The sequence below is a fragment of the Rana temporaria genome, chromosome 5 (assembly GCF_905171775.1).
Source record: "Rana temporaria chromosome 5, aRanTem1.1, whole genome shotgun sequence".
Taxonomy (NCBI): Eukaryota; Metazoa; Chordata; class Amphibia; order Anura; family Ranidae; genus Rana; species Rana temporaria.
Window position 1 is genome coordinate 251,398,741 of NC_053493.1, and position 15,480 is coordinate 251,414,220.

At 48.1% G+C, this 15,480-nt stretch overlaps 1 protein-coding gene across 3 annotated transcripts in view; it reads left to right on the forward strand.

Annotated features, from left to right (window-relative positions):
* SYCP2L (synaptonemal complex protein 2 like) overlaps positions 1-15,480 on the forward strand; it is a 230,406-nt gene that overhangs the window by 184,384 nt on the left and 30,542 nt on the right. For all 3 annotated transcript variants that reach the window (XM_040353720.1, XM_040353718.1, XM_040353719.1), the window contains exons 31-32: positions 3,893-3,999; positions 8,939-9,033. In XM_040353720.1, coding sequence (XP_040209654.1) covers positions 3,893-3,999; positions 8,939-9,033 — 202 coding nt within the window. The remainder of the gene's footprint in view (positions 1-3,892; positions 4,000-8,938; positions 9,034-15,480) is intronic.

Sequence of the window (15,480 nt, forward strand, 5' to 3'; positions counted from 1 at the left end):
CTGCAAGGAACTCGCTTATGCTGTATTGTGCAGCGGAGGTATCCTCTGAGGGCTCTGTCTTTTTTGTGCACACAATCCAGACCGCTCTGTAAAGGTTTTCCTTATATATCCTTTTCTTTTGACAAGTTCATTGATAAGGAATGGGAAAGGCTGCAGAAGTCCTTGTAGTTCCTCAGCGCCTGGCGATTTGGTACCCCTTTGAGGAGAGTTTAAAAAAAATATATATATATATGCTTCTCAGTTGGTGGCCTCCGGTGCCCGGTTAAAAAGGGGTGACCACTCTCCCTATAATAGGGACCCCTGTCTTCAAGGACTATTCTGATAGGAGGTCCAAGGCGCTGACCTGCTCCATGTTTACCATGCTGGGTTCTGCATTGCGTCCTGTTGTGGCTGCAACCTTGGTGTCTCAGACACTCGCTGAATGGGCAAGGTTTTGCACCAGACTGTGGAGGAGCACCAGCTCCCTCCCTGATTTGTTAGACTGGCCGACCAGTTGGTCCAGGGCCTTGTACATGTCTGTGATGCTGCACGGGATGCAGCATCCTTGATATCCAGAGCCTCTGTTTCGGTGGTGGTTTTGTGCCGCCTGATTTGGCGGAAATGCTGGTCTGCTGACCAAGCATCCAAAAAGCCCTGGCTGATTCACCCCTCAGGGGTATGAGGTTTTGGTACCTCGTTGGATGACATTATCACAAATGTCACTGGGGGTAAGAGCACTCTCCTCCCTCAGTCCGATAGGGGGACTGTGGACTTCTGAGAGCAGCTTCTGGCTCAGAATTAGAGGAGGATGTGTTTATAGGTAGTCAGACCCTCCAAGAATTCGGGTGGGTGTTAAACATTTAGGCCCCGTACACACGGTCGGACCGAACCGATGAGAATGAACCGAAGTTCAGTTTCATCGGACCAAACCGACCGCATGTATAGGCCATCGGTCTGTTTTCCTTCGGTCCAAAATTTTAAAACACGCTTCAAAACCGAACCGTTGGAACGCTGCCCGATCGGACCAAACCGATGGTTAGTACAGAAAAGCATCGGTTCAAAACCCGCGCATGCTTAGAATCAAGTCGACGCATGCTTGGAAGCATTGAACTTTGTTTTTTTCAGCACGTTGTGTGTTTTACGTCACCACGTTCTGACCTGATCGTTTTTTGAACTGATGGTGTGTACACAAATCAGACCATTTCAGCGGTGAACCGATGAAAATGGTCCCATTCTCAGCGGTTTTGTCCGACCGTGTGTACGGGGCCTTAGAAGTCGGTCCTGGTTCCGACTCAGCGTTTGGAGTACCTAGGGTTGATACTGGACTCCTCTGTGGCGAAGGTCTTTCTTCCCCTGGAGAAATTGCAGACTCTTCAGTCTGCAGTGAAGGTGTTGGCATAACGCAATCGGTCATCTCTCTGTTTTTGCATGCGAGTCCTGGGCCTGTTGGTAACCACCTTCGAGGTGGTACCGTATGCCCAGTTCCACACTCGTGTTTTGCAGAAGGAGATGCTGTCCAAGCGGTACAAATCTCCTTTGTCTCTGGATCGTCAGATTCAGGTAAGCCACCTAGTCAGAGTCTCTCTGAATTGGTGGCTGAGATCCCAGACTCTTCGGTCAGGGAAGTAGTTTCTTCCCTTCCAGTGGACAGTGATTACGACGGACGCCAGCCTCATGGGTTGAGGGGGGCGTCTGGGGGGTCCAGTCGGCCCAGGGTCACTGCAATCTTGCTGAATCCTGTCTACCGATCGATGTCCTAGAATTCCGTGCGATCTGGCTATGCCTCTCCTCGTGGTCGAGGAGGTTGCAAAGTCACCCGATCTGGATTCAGCCGGACAGCGCCACAGCCATGGCTTAGGTCTACCATCAGGTAAACTGGCAAGCGGAATACCTGAGTCGCCAGATGCTGGACCAGGGCAACTGGTCTTTGCACTCGGGGATGTTTCAACTCTTCCTTTGCAGGAGGTGAGGCTCACATGGCATGGATCTCCTGGCCGCTCGTCTCAATCGCATGGTGTCGAAGTTCGTGGCCAGGTCTGGTATTCCTGTTAAGGTGCATCAGACACGTTGGTGGCCCTGTGGGTTCAGTTTCGGCTACTTTTATGCCTTTCCTCCATTGTAGTTGCTTTCCTCTGCTGCTCCACAGAGTGGAGGCCGAGGGGATCCCGATGATCCTAATCGCTCCAGATTGGCCTCAGCGTCCTTGGTACGCCGATCTCGGGTGCCTGGTGGTGAAATGTACCCTGGTGGTTGCCAAGGTGGGAGTTCCTTCTGTCTCGAGGTCCCATACTTCATTCTGTTGTACAGTCACTAGCTTGCACGGCATGGCTTTTGGTAACCAGGTTTTCAGAGGACCGGGTTCTGTCCGACTCGGTCATCTCAACCATGCTGAGGGCACAGTAGTCTTCTTCCAGAAAGATCTATCATCGTACCTGGGAGGCCTACATCTTTTTGTGCGAAAAGATGGGGTGACATCCACGGACGAACTCGGTGTCCAGGGTCCTGCTGTTTTTCCAGCTTGGAGTGGATCTGTAAACTGTCTTAAGCACCGTTAGGGGGCAGTTTTCAGCCTTGGCTGTGCTTTTTTCAGCGGCCTTTTGCTACCCATTCTCGGGTGGGTACCTTTTGTGCAGGGGGTTCGTCATATACTTCCCCCTCTTGACCCACCTCTTCCCCCATGAGTTTTGACTCTGGTGCTCTTGGTTCTTCAGGAACCTTACTTTTGAAAACATTAGAGAGATTCCTCTCTTGGCACTATCTCAGTAGGTGGCCTTTGTTTGGTGGGCATTACTTCTGTCAGAAGGGTTTCTGAGTTGGCGGCCTTGTCTTAGAAAGGTCCATGCTCTTGGGGGACGGGCTCCCCCTTTTCTGGTCACGGCACTTTCGACCAGGGCAAATGGTGCTTCCTGGGTTTTCCGACATCTTGCGTCTATCTCACAGGTGTGCAAGGTGGCGACCTGGTCGTCCGTTCACATTTTTTCCAAGTTTTACAAGGTGGATGCGAGTGCATCTTCTGATGCTTCTTTCGGCCGCCAGATTTTGCAGGCGGCTGGTTAAAGTTGCAACTTCTCTGTTGAGGAGCTCTGCTTGTTTGGGGTGAAGTTAAATTGGATTTACTGATACTGTTCCCACCCCTCGTATTTGACACTGCTTGGGGACGGGGCTGTTCAACTCTGTTAAAGTAACATGTATTTAATTATCCAACATGTTTCTGCCTAGTCCTCTCCTGTGAACAGGAACATCATCCAATTGTCAAGATTTAAGGAGCTGTGTTCGTCCATGGACGACAGAGAAAAGGATTTTACGGTGAGTACAAAAAATCCTATTTTTATTAAAATGCACATGTGGCTTCTGCTTTGTGGGTTGAACATCAAAATAGGTTAGAACTTTACGAAAGTGTTTTTGAATTACCCATAAAAGCTAACAGCTAAACGCAACATTTTAATATTGTTTCCTCTTGATCTCTTAAAGGATCTGGGATTTTGTTTAGCCAATTTTGTGATTTATGCACATTTAATGCCACATTGCACAGTCCGGAGAATGACTCCTGCTGCTACCTGAGTTAACTTTGCTACTTCTAGATGCAGTGAACAGACTAAAGGGGGAAAGCAGGATACATTGAAGCTGAATTGCTGAACCTGGAGCAGCAGTGTGTTGCCTGTCAGGCTCTGCAGTGTGACAGATGTGTGAAAACCACAAAACTGGCTGTACAGAATTGGATATACTTTGGAAGGTAAAACAGTGTTTGTATATGTATTTTACCTGTGTATTTAGCTATCTGACTGGAGTTCTGCATTAATGTACTCCATATTTTTTATAACATTTCTTCTGTACTTCCTATAATTTTTATATAGTGCTTCTTATGTTATTGGTTGCACTAAAAGTGTTACATTTTTTTCCTATGTGGCTTTAGTAAAATCAGAAGCAGCTCTGTCAAGTTCCCATGCTGAAGACATCGCAGAATGCAGCTTTATTTCTTCTTTTGAGGGCTTCACTAAACAGCTTCAAAATAAAATGATGGTAATCTGCTAATATATATTTTTTTGATAACACACAGGTCCTCTTTTCAGTTTCCCTTGTAGCCTAACTATAGCCAAAACGTCTTGTATACCCCGCTTGGTGATTTTTTTTACAAGTAAGCTTATAATAAGACTTGCCTGTCGGTAAAAAGAATATCTCCTAAACCTACACAGTTTAGGAGAAATTTGACCCTGCATGCAGCATCTAACGTCAGCGACACATGCGCTCTGCAGGCTTGGCGTATTTTGATGAAACAGGGGGCTCCCGCGTGCATTCGCAGGAGTGACGTTATCGTGGCTATGGCCACACACAGCGCCAGAGCCAGCGATCCTGGAAGAAATGCTGTGGGAACATGTCAGATCCCTCTGTGGTCACCGCGCGCGCTGCAGGGCTTCGTTCCAAGGTAAGTATTTCATAATGTGCTAGTATACTCTGGACTAGGTCAGGCGGATGTGGTATGGCAACCTGTTAAATCTCTTGGCAGACATTTTGTTGGCTCTGCAGCGGGGTCGGGATCAGCATTTGGCTCTCAGCACTATCGAAGGCTAGGTTTCTGACCCTTCTAACCAATTGCCGTTCACTAATATATTACGACCTTTGTACAGGTGGTCTCCCATATAGCTCCTCTAGTATGTTCCCATTGGATTTAAATATTATTCTCTCTGCACCTAAAAAAAGGGTTTTCACTAGGTATCCTGCAAGGTGCACTTTTTGGTTTCACTTAGGGTCAAGAGAATGTTGAGGCCTACATCTTCCTTCCTGGCAAAGGTACTTTCTGCATTCCCCCCAAGCCTGGACATTCTTATTCTGTCCTGTGTGGTTTCAGTTCAGTCAAGAGAAATTTCCCCCTATTGTCTGCATGGAATTCAAGCTTTGAGAGTCTCTGATGCTGCTTATTTCAGATAGAATGGTTCTCTTATGTCATTCTTTATGAACCCTCTTTCACTGTTCACACGTTCGCTAAGGTGGACATCGCTAGGTGGACATTGCAGCCTCAACTAATGCCTGCTTTGGGTGTAAGGTCCTTTTGAGCTGCAGACAGTTATCTGTGGCTTCCTTGGGACTGTTGCTGTGTTTTTTTGTGTTTTTCTGTGTTGCCCACCCCTCAGTTTGAATGCTTTGGATTTCCCAAAGGTTAAAGTCTTTCTTTGTTACTGAGAAGGGACATGGGAGTTTTGCTTTATGGCAAAACTGAGGCATGCTGGAAGGGGGAGGGGGTTATCCTGGGCTGGCCTATCTTTTTTTTGCCAGTGTCTAGTCTTTCTGTAGGTGACCATATACCCTGCAGGTGAAAGATTTCCTGTGTCCCTTAAAGCGGAGTTGCACCCAAAAGTGGAACTTTCGCTTATCTGATTGCTCTCCCACCTCCGGTGCCACATTTGGCATCTTTCATGGGGGGGGATACCTGTTCTTCCAGTTCCGGGAAGCCTGGCCGTGGCAAATTACGTCGGCAAATTCTGCAGGGCCATTAAGAGAACGCATCGGGTTTCCTGCATGTGCAGTAGGGACCCGGCCGTGAAACCGAAAAGGGTACACTGCCAGATTCTCTTACTCACAATGGCAGCACCCGATCAGGTGATGTAAACATCGGCTGCAGTGCCAACATCGCTGGACTCCAGGAAAGGCAAGTATGTGTAGCTGCTGACTTCTTTCATTTTTAAAGGGGCAGGTGGAACGTCGATTTAAAGTGTTTCTAAATCTAAAGCATTTTTTACCTTAATGCATTCCCTGCCACTTGCTGCCCCCCCCCCCCCTTTTCCAAAACATTTACCAGAGTCCTGTATTCACCCAGCAATCTACCCGGCTGCAGTTCTTCTTGCCTGTAGTTCTCTTCTTACAGGATGTTCATGCAGCAGCAAGAGCCGTTGGCTCTTGTTGCTGTCAGGTGGAAACGGCACCATACGCCTCGCTTTTAAGCCATTTTTTCTGTTATATAGTGTCTCTCTCTCCTTGAGCACCACAGTGATTGGACCCATCTCCAACTATACTATATCTTTAGCATTCAGCTGTATTTAAACCGACATTCACAAGGTGAAACATCCTGCTCTGACAGCCAAGATTAACAAGGTGCCTTCTATAGTATAGTAGTCCCACTCCATAGCGCTACTACCTAGGTACAAAAGTTGTTAGTACTCACTCAGAGGGCTCTGACTTGCATGTTAGGCTCTATGCATCCAGCTCACAACTTTCCTTGAGTCCTTCAAGAGACAGGACTGCTGCCACAGCTCCTACTGAACTCTGTACATTTCCGGGACTACTTCCCTGAGCAGAGCCTTGACTGTGCTGACTACATCTGTATAGATGTGGGGTTATACCCCACAAGCACTAGACTCCTCCCAAACTGGCATATATATGGACACTAACCCCACCTATTACATCACTAGAGGAGGGCTCTAGCTAAAAGGGACCTAACACCTGATTACACTATTCCCCGTACCCACACACCATTTTGGGACAGAGCCGCCTAGTTCCAGACTAACTGCACCTGCTTAAAAATGCCTTAATATACTCCAAGAAATGGATGTTACAAAATTTCACAGCAATAGTCTAAGGCTAACTATCAATTTTAACAGTGTTTTTGTTCATGATGTTTTATATTGCTTTTCAACAATTAAACCGTCAGATAAAACATCAATGCATATACAGTATGTGATGAAATGTCATCCTTCAGCTGTCATTAAATGATCAAAATCACTGAGTGAGCAGTAGTGCAATTTAAGAATAAATTATAGTATTTGAGAATATACATGGTTTACATGCAAACAAAATATGATGTGTCATAAAAAAACTGGGGAAAAATCAAAACGTAACAATCAGGAAAGAAATTGAGTGAAAAACAGGACATTGTGCAATTCAAAGTGGTACAGAAAAGGAGAGAATTACATTAAAGGGGTTGTAAAGGTACAATTTGTTTTCCCTAAATAGCTTCCTTTACCTTAGTGCAGTCCTCCTTCACTTACCTCATCCTTAGATTTTGCTTTTAAATGTCCTTATTTCTTCTGAGAAATCCTCACTTCCTGTTCTTCTGTCTGTAACTACACGCAGTAATGCGAGGCTTTCTCCCTGGTGTGGAGTGTCATGCTCGCCCCCCTCCCTTGGACTACAGGAGTCAGGACACTCTCTATGTTGCAGATAGAGAAAGAAGCTGGGTGTTAGTGGGCGTCCTGACTCTCCTGTAGTCCAAAGGAGGGGGCGAGAGCGACACTCCACACCAGGGAGAAAGCCTTGCATTACTATGTAAAGTTATAGACAGAAGAACAGAAAGTGTGGATTTCTCAGAAAAAATAAGGACATTTAAAAGCAAAATCGAAGGATGAGGTAAGTGAAGGAGGACTGCACTAAGGTAAAGGAAGCTATTTTGGAAAAAAAATTGTACCTTTATAACCTCTTTAAAGCGGAGGTTCACCCGCACATGACACTTTTTCCCCTTAGATGGATGCTCGTTTTGTCTAGGGGAATCGGCTAGTTTTAAAATATGATCTGTACTTACCGTTTACGAGATGCATCTTCTCCGCCGCTTCCGGGTATGGGCTGCGGGACTGAGCGTTCCTATTTTGATTGACAGTCTTCCGAGAGGCTTCCGACGGTCGCATCCATCGCGTCACGATTTTCCGAAAGAAGCCGAACGTCGGTGCGCAGGCGCAGTATAGAGCCGCACCGACGTTCGGCTTCTTTCGGCTACTAGTGACGCGATGGATGCGACCGTCGGAAGCCTCTCGGAAGACTGTCAATCAAGAAGGAACGCCCGCTCCCGAAGACCCATACCCGGAAGTGACGGAGAAGATGCATCTCGAAAACGGTAAGTACAGCTCATATTTTAAAACAACTAGCCGATTCCCCTAGACAAAACGAGCATCCATCTAAGGGGAAAAGCGAAAAAAAAACATATATGGGTGAACTCCCACTTTAAGATGAAAATGATTCCAAGACCCTCCACTAAGAAACCAACTCACAGGCTTCTAATTATTAAAATACCAGTACAAAGTCAGTATATCTTATACTATTGGCAAAGAGTCTACCTACCCCTCTAAATCGAAATCTGAGATTATACCTATGAGCAGGTCCGGTTTTGCTCTCTCTGCCGCCCCAAGGCCAGGTTCCACAATGTACCTCTTGCCCACCAACCAAACCCCCCCCCCCCCCAAATCAACAGAGAATGACAACCGGATGGCAGGGGTGGCACGGTTAGTTCAATTATTGTTTTATTTATTTGTAGCTTGTCTTTTGCTTTTTTTGCTTTTTTGTATAATTTTTTTAATATTTTTCTTATTCTTTACTTTCTAATTCCTTTTTTTATTTTATTAATTTAATTATATTTTCTTATTTTTGTATATATTTTTTATTTTTTTAATAAATGTTTTTTTCACCTAACTTTATTGCTATCACACAGGAGAAAACAATTCCCTGTGTGATAGCAATTGGAGGTGACAGATTTTCTTTATTGACCCTGTCACCTCCAAAACAGGAGTCCTAGCACTGTGCTAGAACTCCTATCACAGCTGAGATGGGAAGAGCACAGCTTACCCCTCTCACTGTGTACATCGGCGGCAGGGACAGGAGACAGACTCGGCGGCCCGGGGGAGGACGGAAGACAGAGCCAACCAGAAAGAGGTATGTGGGGGGGGAGGGGGATGACGGACGGCAGCACACATGTTACAAGTGATTTTGACGACATCACCGCAATCACTTGTTTCTAGTCCTGCTAGAAAGCAACTTACCGCCCTTAACTGTATGTTCTAGTCGTCGGGGGACTCCATGCCGCTGCCGCCCCTCGGTGCCCTGCCGCCCCGAGGCCTGGCCTCGGTGGCCTTGTGGGAAATCCGGGCCTGCCTATAAGTCGTATATTATTGTATCTTAAATTTTTTCTATTCAACCTGTTATGAAACAAGTTATAACTAGTAACGATATGTTTTTTTTTTCTTCTATCCTGAATGTATAGTGTACATATAAAAATATGGAAATTCAGGCTCAAGACATGCTGACAGCGTCCCACCTGCATGTGTCAAACCTGATTAGCCAAATACAAGAGTGCAAGTAAGTAGGCTGTGGTGTGAGTGAATGAATGGGTTTTCTAGACCTCCTTATTAACATTTCAGGTCCCATTTACACAACACAAACGCAGTTTTCCTGGTGTCCTATAGTTTAGACTTTTTGCATTTTGCATTGGTGTGCGCTGAAATAATGCAGCGAGTTGCAATGGAAACCACCACTGTGGTTAATGGAGCATTGGTGCTCAATAAAATGTCTCTTGTAACATTTCAATAAAGTTCTAACACAAAAAAAAGTAAACAGTGCAATGCACCATTATTGGAGCCTGCACATTGTATCCTCCCAGCGCACACCAGCGTCTATGCAATCTGCATTGCTGCTGGTGTGAATTAGCCCTTAATGCGCAAGCCATACTTAAACACTGTTTCTCTTATCGTCCATGGACGGACACAGCTCCTTAAATCTTGACAAGTGGGTTATGTTCCCTGTTTACAGGAGAGGACTAGGCAGAAACATGTTAAATAGTTAAATACATGTTACATTAACAGAGTTGAACAGCCCCGCCCAGGGGGCGGTCCCTCCAGACATAGCCCTCCTCACTGCAGCTTGCAGCCTCAGTTTCGTTCTGCCTAGCAAAGGAGAAGGACGTATGGCTCCCTTTGGGCCCAGCGCCCTGAGGAGAAATTATATTTTATTTTACTTTTTCTTGAAGAATCTTCTTTCAACTGTCGGCTGAGAGACAGGCTGGATAATATAGATCCTTGTAGTCTACTCAGTCCGACCAGCAAGCGTGGGCACACCTTTGCAAAGAGGCTTGGTCTGCCACGCCATACCCCATGACTCCTGGGGTGGCCGATGAGCTTTGTTCCGAGGTCCACATATGACTGGGCTGTGGTTTTGTCTCACTCACAGTGGACCGGGCCGACAGCTACCTCCATTTTGGTTGTAGTTCTGTCAGTTGGATGGGTAAGTACAGTCCCTCCTGCTTCGGTGGGTTGGTACGGCTGGGCATTCCTGGGGTTCGGGGGTCCCTTCTCCCTTCCCTGCTCCTTTCCCTTGCTGCATTGCTAACATTGCCGCTGTCAGGGGGGAGGGGGCCTTCCTGAGGGGACTGTGTTATCTGGCCTGTGTTTTTTCTTTTTTGTATTGGGCTTTCCTGTGAGGTAAAAAGCCCTGTGATGAGCACAGATGTTTATGATTATACTTCAGCTGACACCTGTAACGGTTTTGCTTTTTATGCTGTATCTGTGTCTTATCCTTAAATAAAACAGCCCTAGGAGGCTTTTCCTGTTTAAACACAGGTCCCTGCAAAAGTTTCCTCACAGGCAGCGCTGGGCAGTCTCCTCCTGAGGGAGTCCCCTGGTTACCCCTGGTCAGCGCAGCAAGTGGGTGAGAGGCCCTGAATAGGGCTCTAGGAGCTTTTGTCTATTTGTTTGGACAGGTGTGCATATTATAATACACACTATGTAAATATTGGAGTCAGTATCTGGGTCCTTCCCCACATGCTGGTGGTGGCAGCAGGTGTTAGCACCTGGGATTCCCACAGAATTTTTATTGTTAGTCCTGGACACAGTTTGTGCCAGGGTGGGGGTGGACTGCGGGCGGGCGGTAAAAGAGTGCCCCCTTCCCCCGTTATCCCCTGGGGAATGCTCTGTTATGGAGCCATGGACCAGGTACCTAGTTTAAAAAAAAAAAAAAAAAGGCAGAATAAGGCATTTATGGGTGCGCTTTTTACTGCTGCAAGGGACTCTCCTAAGCTGCATAGTGCAGCTGGGTTTCCGCCGAGGGCTCTGTCTTTTTTGGATCACACAAATCAGACCGCTGTGTAGGTTTTTTCCTTCTGTGCCCTTCTTTGATAATTTCTGAGATGCGGAATGAGAAAAGCCGCTGAGGGCTTTTGTAGTCCCTCACCGCCGGGCGGGAACCCCCGCTTCTATGGATCTGACTGATAGAAGATCCGAAGTACTGACCCGTTCCATGTTTACCGTGCTGGGGTCTGGCTTGCGGGCCTATTGTGGCCACTACACTGGGGTCTCAGTCGACGCTGGCGCCATTTTTTGTCAGGTTTCTCAATTACATTGAAAACTCCCATTGGCGCCCATTTTGTCGTAGCCGCGCTATGGCGCAGCTTACATTGTGCCGGCCATTTTCCTGTGGCCGCGTTCTGAACGCTCGGCGGCCATCCTGGAGTAGTCCTGACCCCTAGTGCTGTATACAACTCAGAGTGAGCATTTTGCACCAGACAGTGGAGTTGCACCGACTCTCTCCTGAGGTTATTAGCCTAGCGGACCAGCTGGTCCAGGGCCTCATATAGGTCTGTGATGCTTCATTGAATGCTGCACCCTTGTTATCCAGGGCGTCTGTTTCAGAATGGTTTTATGCACACGGTGGTGTAGTGCTTAACTCCATTACTTGGCAGCAAAAGAGTCATTGGTTCGAATCTGCACACTGACGCCAATCTGCCTGGAGCTTGCATTGTCGCTCCCTGTGTCTGCGTGGGTTTCCTCCGGGTACTCCGGTTTCCTCCAAAGACATGTGTGCATACACCTACATAATATACATACACACTAAGTGTGTGTATTATTTAGGGGCAACCCTCCCAAGCCGTCAAAGGCCCAGCTGGGGGACTAATCTGTCCCTGGGTGCATAAGCCGATCACGCCGGCACCCAAATCCTGCCAAAGTATATAGCCTTCCCTCCCTGTCTCTCTAGGTGGGAGGGGCGGCTTGCAGGTTCACAATTCAGTGAAACCTCCCTGCTCTCCGACTAGTGGGTCTGCGAGGTGGTCTCTTCGGAGTACTAGATAGGGTTTCCTCCTATCCACAGAACAAAGTTCTGTCCTTTTGTCTTCCTCTCCCGGCCCGTCGGTCTGCCTTGGGCAGTGTGGGATTTGCTAAGCTGAGAGGTAATTTTACCTTTCCTGCAGGACGAGAGTTTTGGGGTTTTCTATGGGCCTCAGGCCCTAAATACCTTTGTGAACGTCGGGTAGTTCCGCATGGAATCCATTTGTTCGGTGGTAGCTGCGCTTCATCCGGCGGATATCCTGACGTCCTCGGACATCAGGGACGCATCAGGGAAACATGTCCCGTTTTGCACATGTCAGTGTTTTTTTCTGTGCTTCGTGATGAGAGAAGGGTCTCTGTCAGCCTGTGGCCCTCCCCTTTGATCTGGCGTCAGCACCATGGGTTTTCAGCTAGGAGCTCGCACTTATTTGAATTTTGTTGGGACAGCGAGGCTTTGCCTCATTGGCTACTTGGACGACTTTCTTCTGAGAGCAGCTTCTGTCCCCGACCTAGTGGATGGGTTATTCCCATTCAGACCCTCCGAAGATTCGGGTGGATGTTAAACGTTTAGGCCAGAAAGTGTAGCTCAGTGGCAGCAAGCCTGCCCTCCATGTGTGCGACCCTGGGTTCAAATCATGGGCATGCTAGGTTCCGACTCAGCGTTGGAGTATCTAGTGTTGATCCAGACTCCTCAGTGGCAAAGGTCCTTCTTCCCTTGGAGAAATTGCAGACTCTTCAGTCTGCGGTGAAGGTATTGGCATCACGCAATCAGTCTTCTCTCCGGGCGCCTGCTGGTTCGGGGTCTGTGGGTAGCCTCCTTCAAGGTGGTACTGTATGCCCAGTTCCACACCCTGGTTTTTCCAGGGGAACTACTGTCCAGGCGGTAAAAATCTCTTGTCTCTGAAATCATTAGATTCCTGTGCGCCACCTAGTCAGTCTCTCTGAGTTGGTGACAGAGATTCCCGACTCTTCGGTCCGGGAAGTTGTTTCTTCCTTCCAGTGGTCGGTGTTTACGGATGCCAGCTCACGGGTTGTGAACCTGGAGGTTCACAAAACTGGGGGGTCCAGTCGGCCCTGAGTCGCTGGACTTGCGTGGACCTATGACCACACCTCCTTGAATGTGTCTGGTCTCGGTAGCTATCCAGGGTCGGGCCTGGCTAGTGCCTGGTGGGAGACAGCCTGGGAATACCAGGTGCTGTCTACTGTTCATTGTCCTACTATTTTAGGCGATCAGGCTATGCTTCTCCTTGTGGTCGACCAATCTGGTTTCAGCCGGACAACGCCACGGCCGTGGCTTCAGTCTACCATCAGGTATGCCGGCAGGCGGACTACTGGAGTCGCCAGATGCTGGACCAGGGCGACTGGTCTTTGTGCTTGGGGTGTTTCGGCTCCCTTGCAGGAGGTGAGCCTCACCTGGCATGGATCTCCTGGCAGCTTGTCTCCGCCGCAAGGGTGTCAAAGTTAGTGGCCAGGTCTAGTGATCTTGTACAGACGTGTTAGTCGCGCTGGTGGCCCTGTGTTGTCTGTATCGGTGATTTTTTGCCATTCCTCCATGGTAGTTGCTTCCTCGGCCGCTCCACAGAGTGGATGCTGAGGAGATCCCGATGATTCTAATCGCTCCAGATTGACCTTGGCGTCCTTGGTACGCTGATATCGGGCGCCTGGTAGCGGAGGCACCCTGGCGGTTGCCAGGGCAGGAGATTCCTGTCTCAAGGTCCCATACTTCCTCCTGTTGTACAGTCACTGACTTGCTCAACATGGTTATTGGAAGCCAGACTTTAGGTGACCAGGGTCTGCCTGACTCGGTCATCTCAACAGGGCACCGTAGTCTTCTTCTGGAGGATCTACCGTCGCACCTCTCTTGGTGCAAAGGGATGGAGTGACGTCCACGGGCGTACTCTCGGTGTCCAGGGTCCTGCTGTTTTTAAAGCTTGGATTGGATCTAAAAATTGCTTAAAGCACCGTTTGGGGGCAGATTTCAGCCTTGGCTGTGTTCTTTTAGTGGCCTTTTTGCGGCCCGTTCCCTGGTGGGTCCACTTTTTTTGTGTGCAAGGGGTTTGTCATATACTTTCCCCTCTTGGCCCATCTCTTCCCCCATGAATTTTGACTCTGGTGCTCTCGGTTCTTCAGGAACCTTCCTTTTGGAAACATCAGAGAGATTTTCTCTTGACACTATCTCAGAAGGTGGCCCCTTTAGTGGCCTTTACCTCTGTTAGAGGGGTTTCTGAGTTGGCGGTCTTGTCTTGCAAGCCGCCATGCTTGATCCCCCATAAGGATTAGGTGATGGTGCGCCCGCGACCTTCCCTTCTTCCGAAGGAGGTTTCGGCCTTTCATACTTTAGGCGTGGTACGCGCTTTGCGGGTATACCAGCCTACTACGGCTCCATTCTGGTCAGAGCTTCTGACTCTCTTTTGTGTCGGTGTCTGGTCCACAAAAGGGCCTGGCGGTCTTGTCGACCACCATTTCTCGGTGGATCAGGCAGGCCGTCATACAGGCCTATGCTCCTAAGGGGCGGGCCCCCCTTTCCGGTCACGGCACTTTCGACCAGGGCAATTGGTGCTTCCTGGGGGTTTTTTTTTTCCCGACATCATGCGTCGGTCTCACAGGTGTGCGAGGCGGTGATTTGCTCGTCCGTTCACGCTTTTTCCAGAATTTACATGGTTGCTGTGAGTGCATCTTATGATGTTTTTTTCAGGCGCTAGTTTTTGCCGGCGGCTGTTTAAAGTTGCACCTCCTCCGTTGAGGAGCTCTTCTTGTTTTGGGGTGAAGTTAAAATAGTTTTTACTGATATATTTCCCACCCCTCGTTTTTTGACACTGCTTGGGGACGTCCCACTTGTCAAGATTTAAGGAGCTGTGTCCGTCCATGGACGATGAGAGAAAATAGGATTTTTTGTACTCACCGTAAAATCCTTTTCTCTGAAGTCCATGGACGGACACAGCTCCCACCCCTCCTTTTTAGGTTTGTACTGCTTGTTACGAACTGAGGCTGCAAGCTGCAGTGAGGAGGGTTATGTCTGGAGGGACCGCGGGGCTGTTCAACTCTGTTAATGTAACATGTATTTAACTATTTAACATGTTTCTGCCTAGTCCTCTCCTGTAAACAGGGAACATAACCCACTTGTCAAGATTTAAGGAGCTGTGTCCGTCCATGGACTTCAGAGAAAAGGATTTTACGGTGAGTACAAAAAATCCTATTTTTTCCCTTTTGGTCCATTAGATATAGCATTGAAAGTGTTTGATATTCTGAAAGTGCAAACAATACCTATTAATCCTGACAGAAATAAAGTGTGCAGTGGTATTGCACAGAGTGGTCTTATACCTCCTGTTCTGGAGTCTCCTGGTGGTGCTGTCCATTCCTTCTTCCAAGAGAGCCCCTCAGCAAGCTGTGTACTGAGGGGACATCCACGTGGGTCCGCTTCCCAAGTCGTGCTGTGTGTGCTTCCATAGACAACATGCCGTGTAACTCGGCCATGCCCCCCTGTTTCCTCCCCACAGGATTTTACTGACAGCAGTTGGATCCTGTGGCTTCTTCTGCTGTCAGTGTCTCCTGTGAGACCAGGAAGAGAAGGAGTGGTGATGCTCCTGGGACAATGCTGGGCCAGTGAGAGGAGGCAGGTATGTGTCTAGGGATGGGGGATAGGTAGTGCAGTGTTTTTTACCTTAATGCATAGAATGCATTGAGGTAAAAAAAACACTTAGTTTGCTGT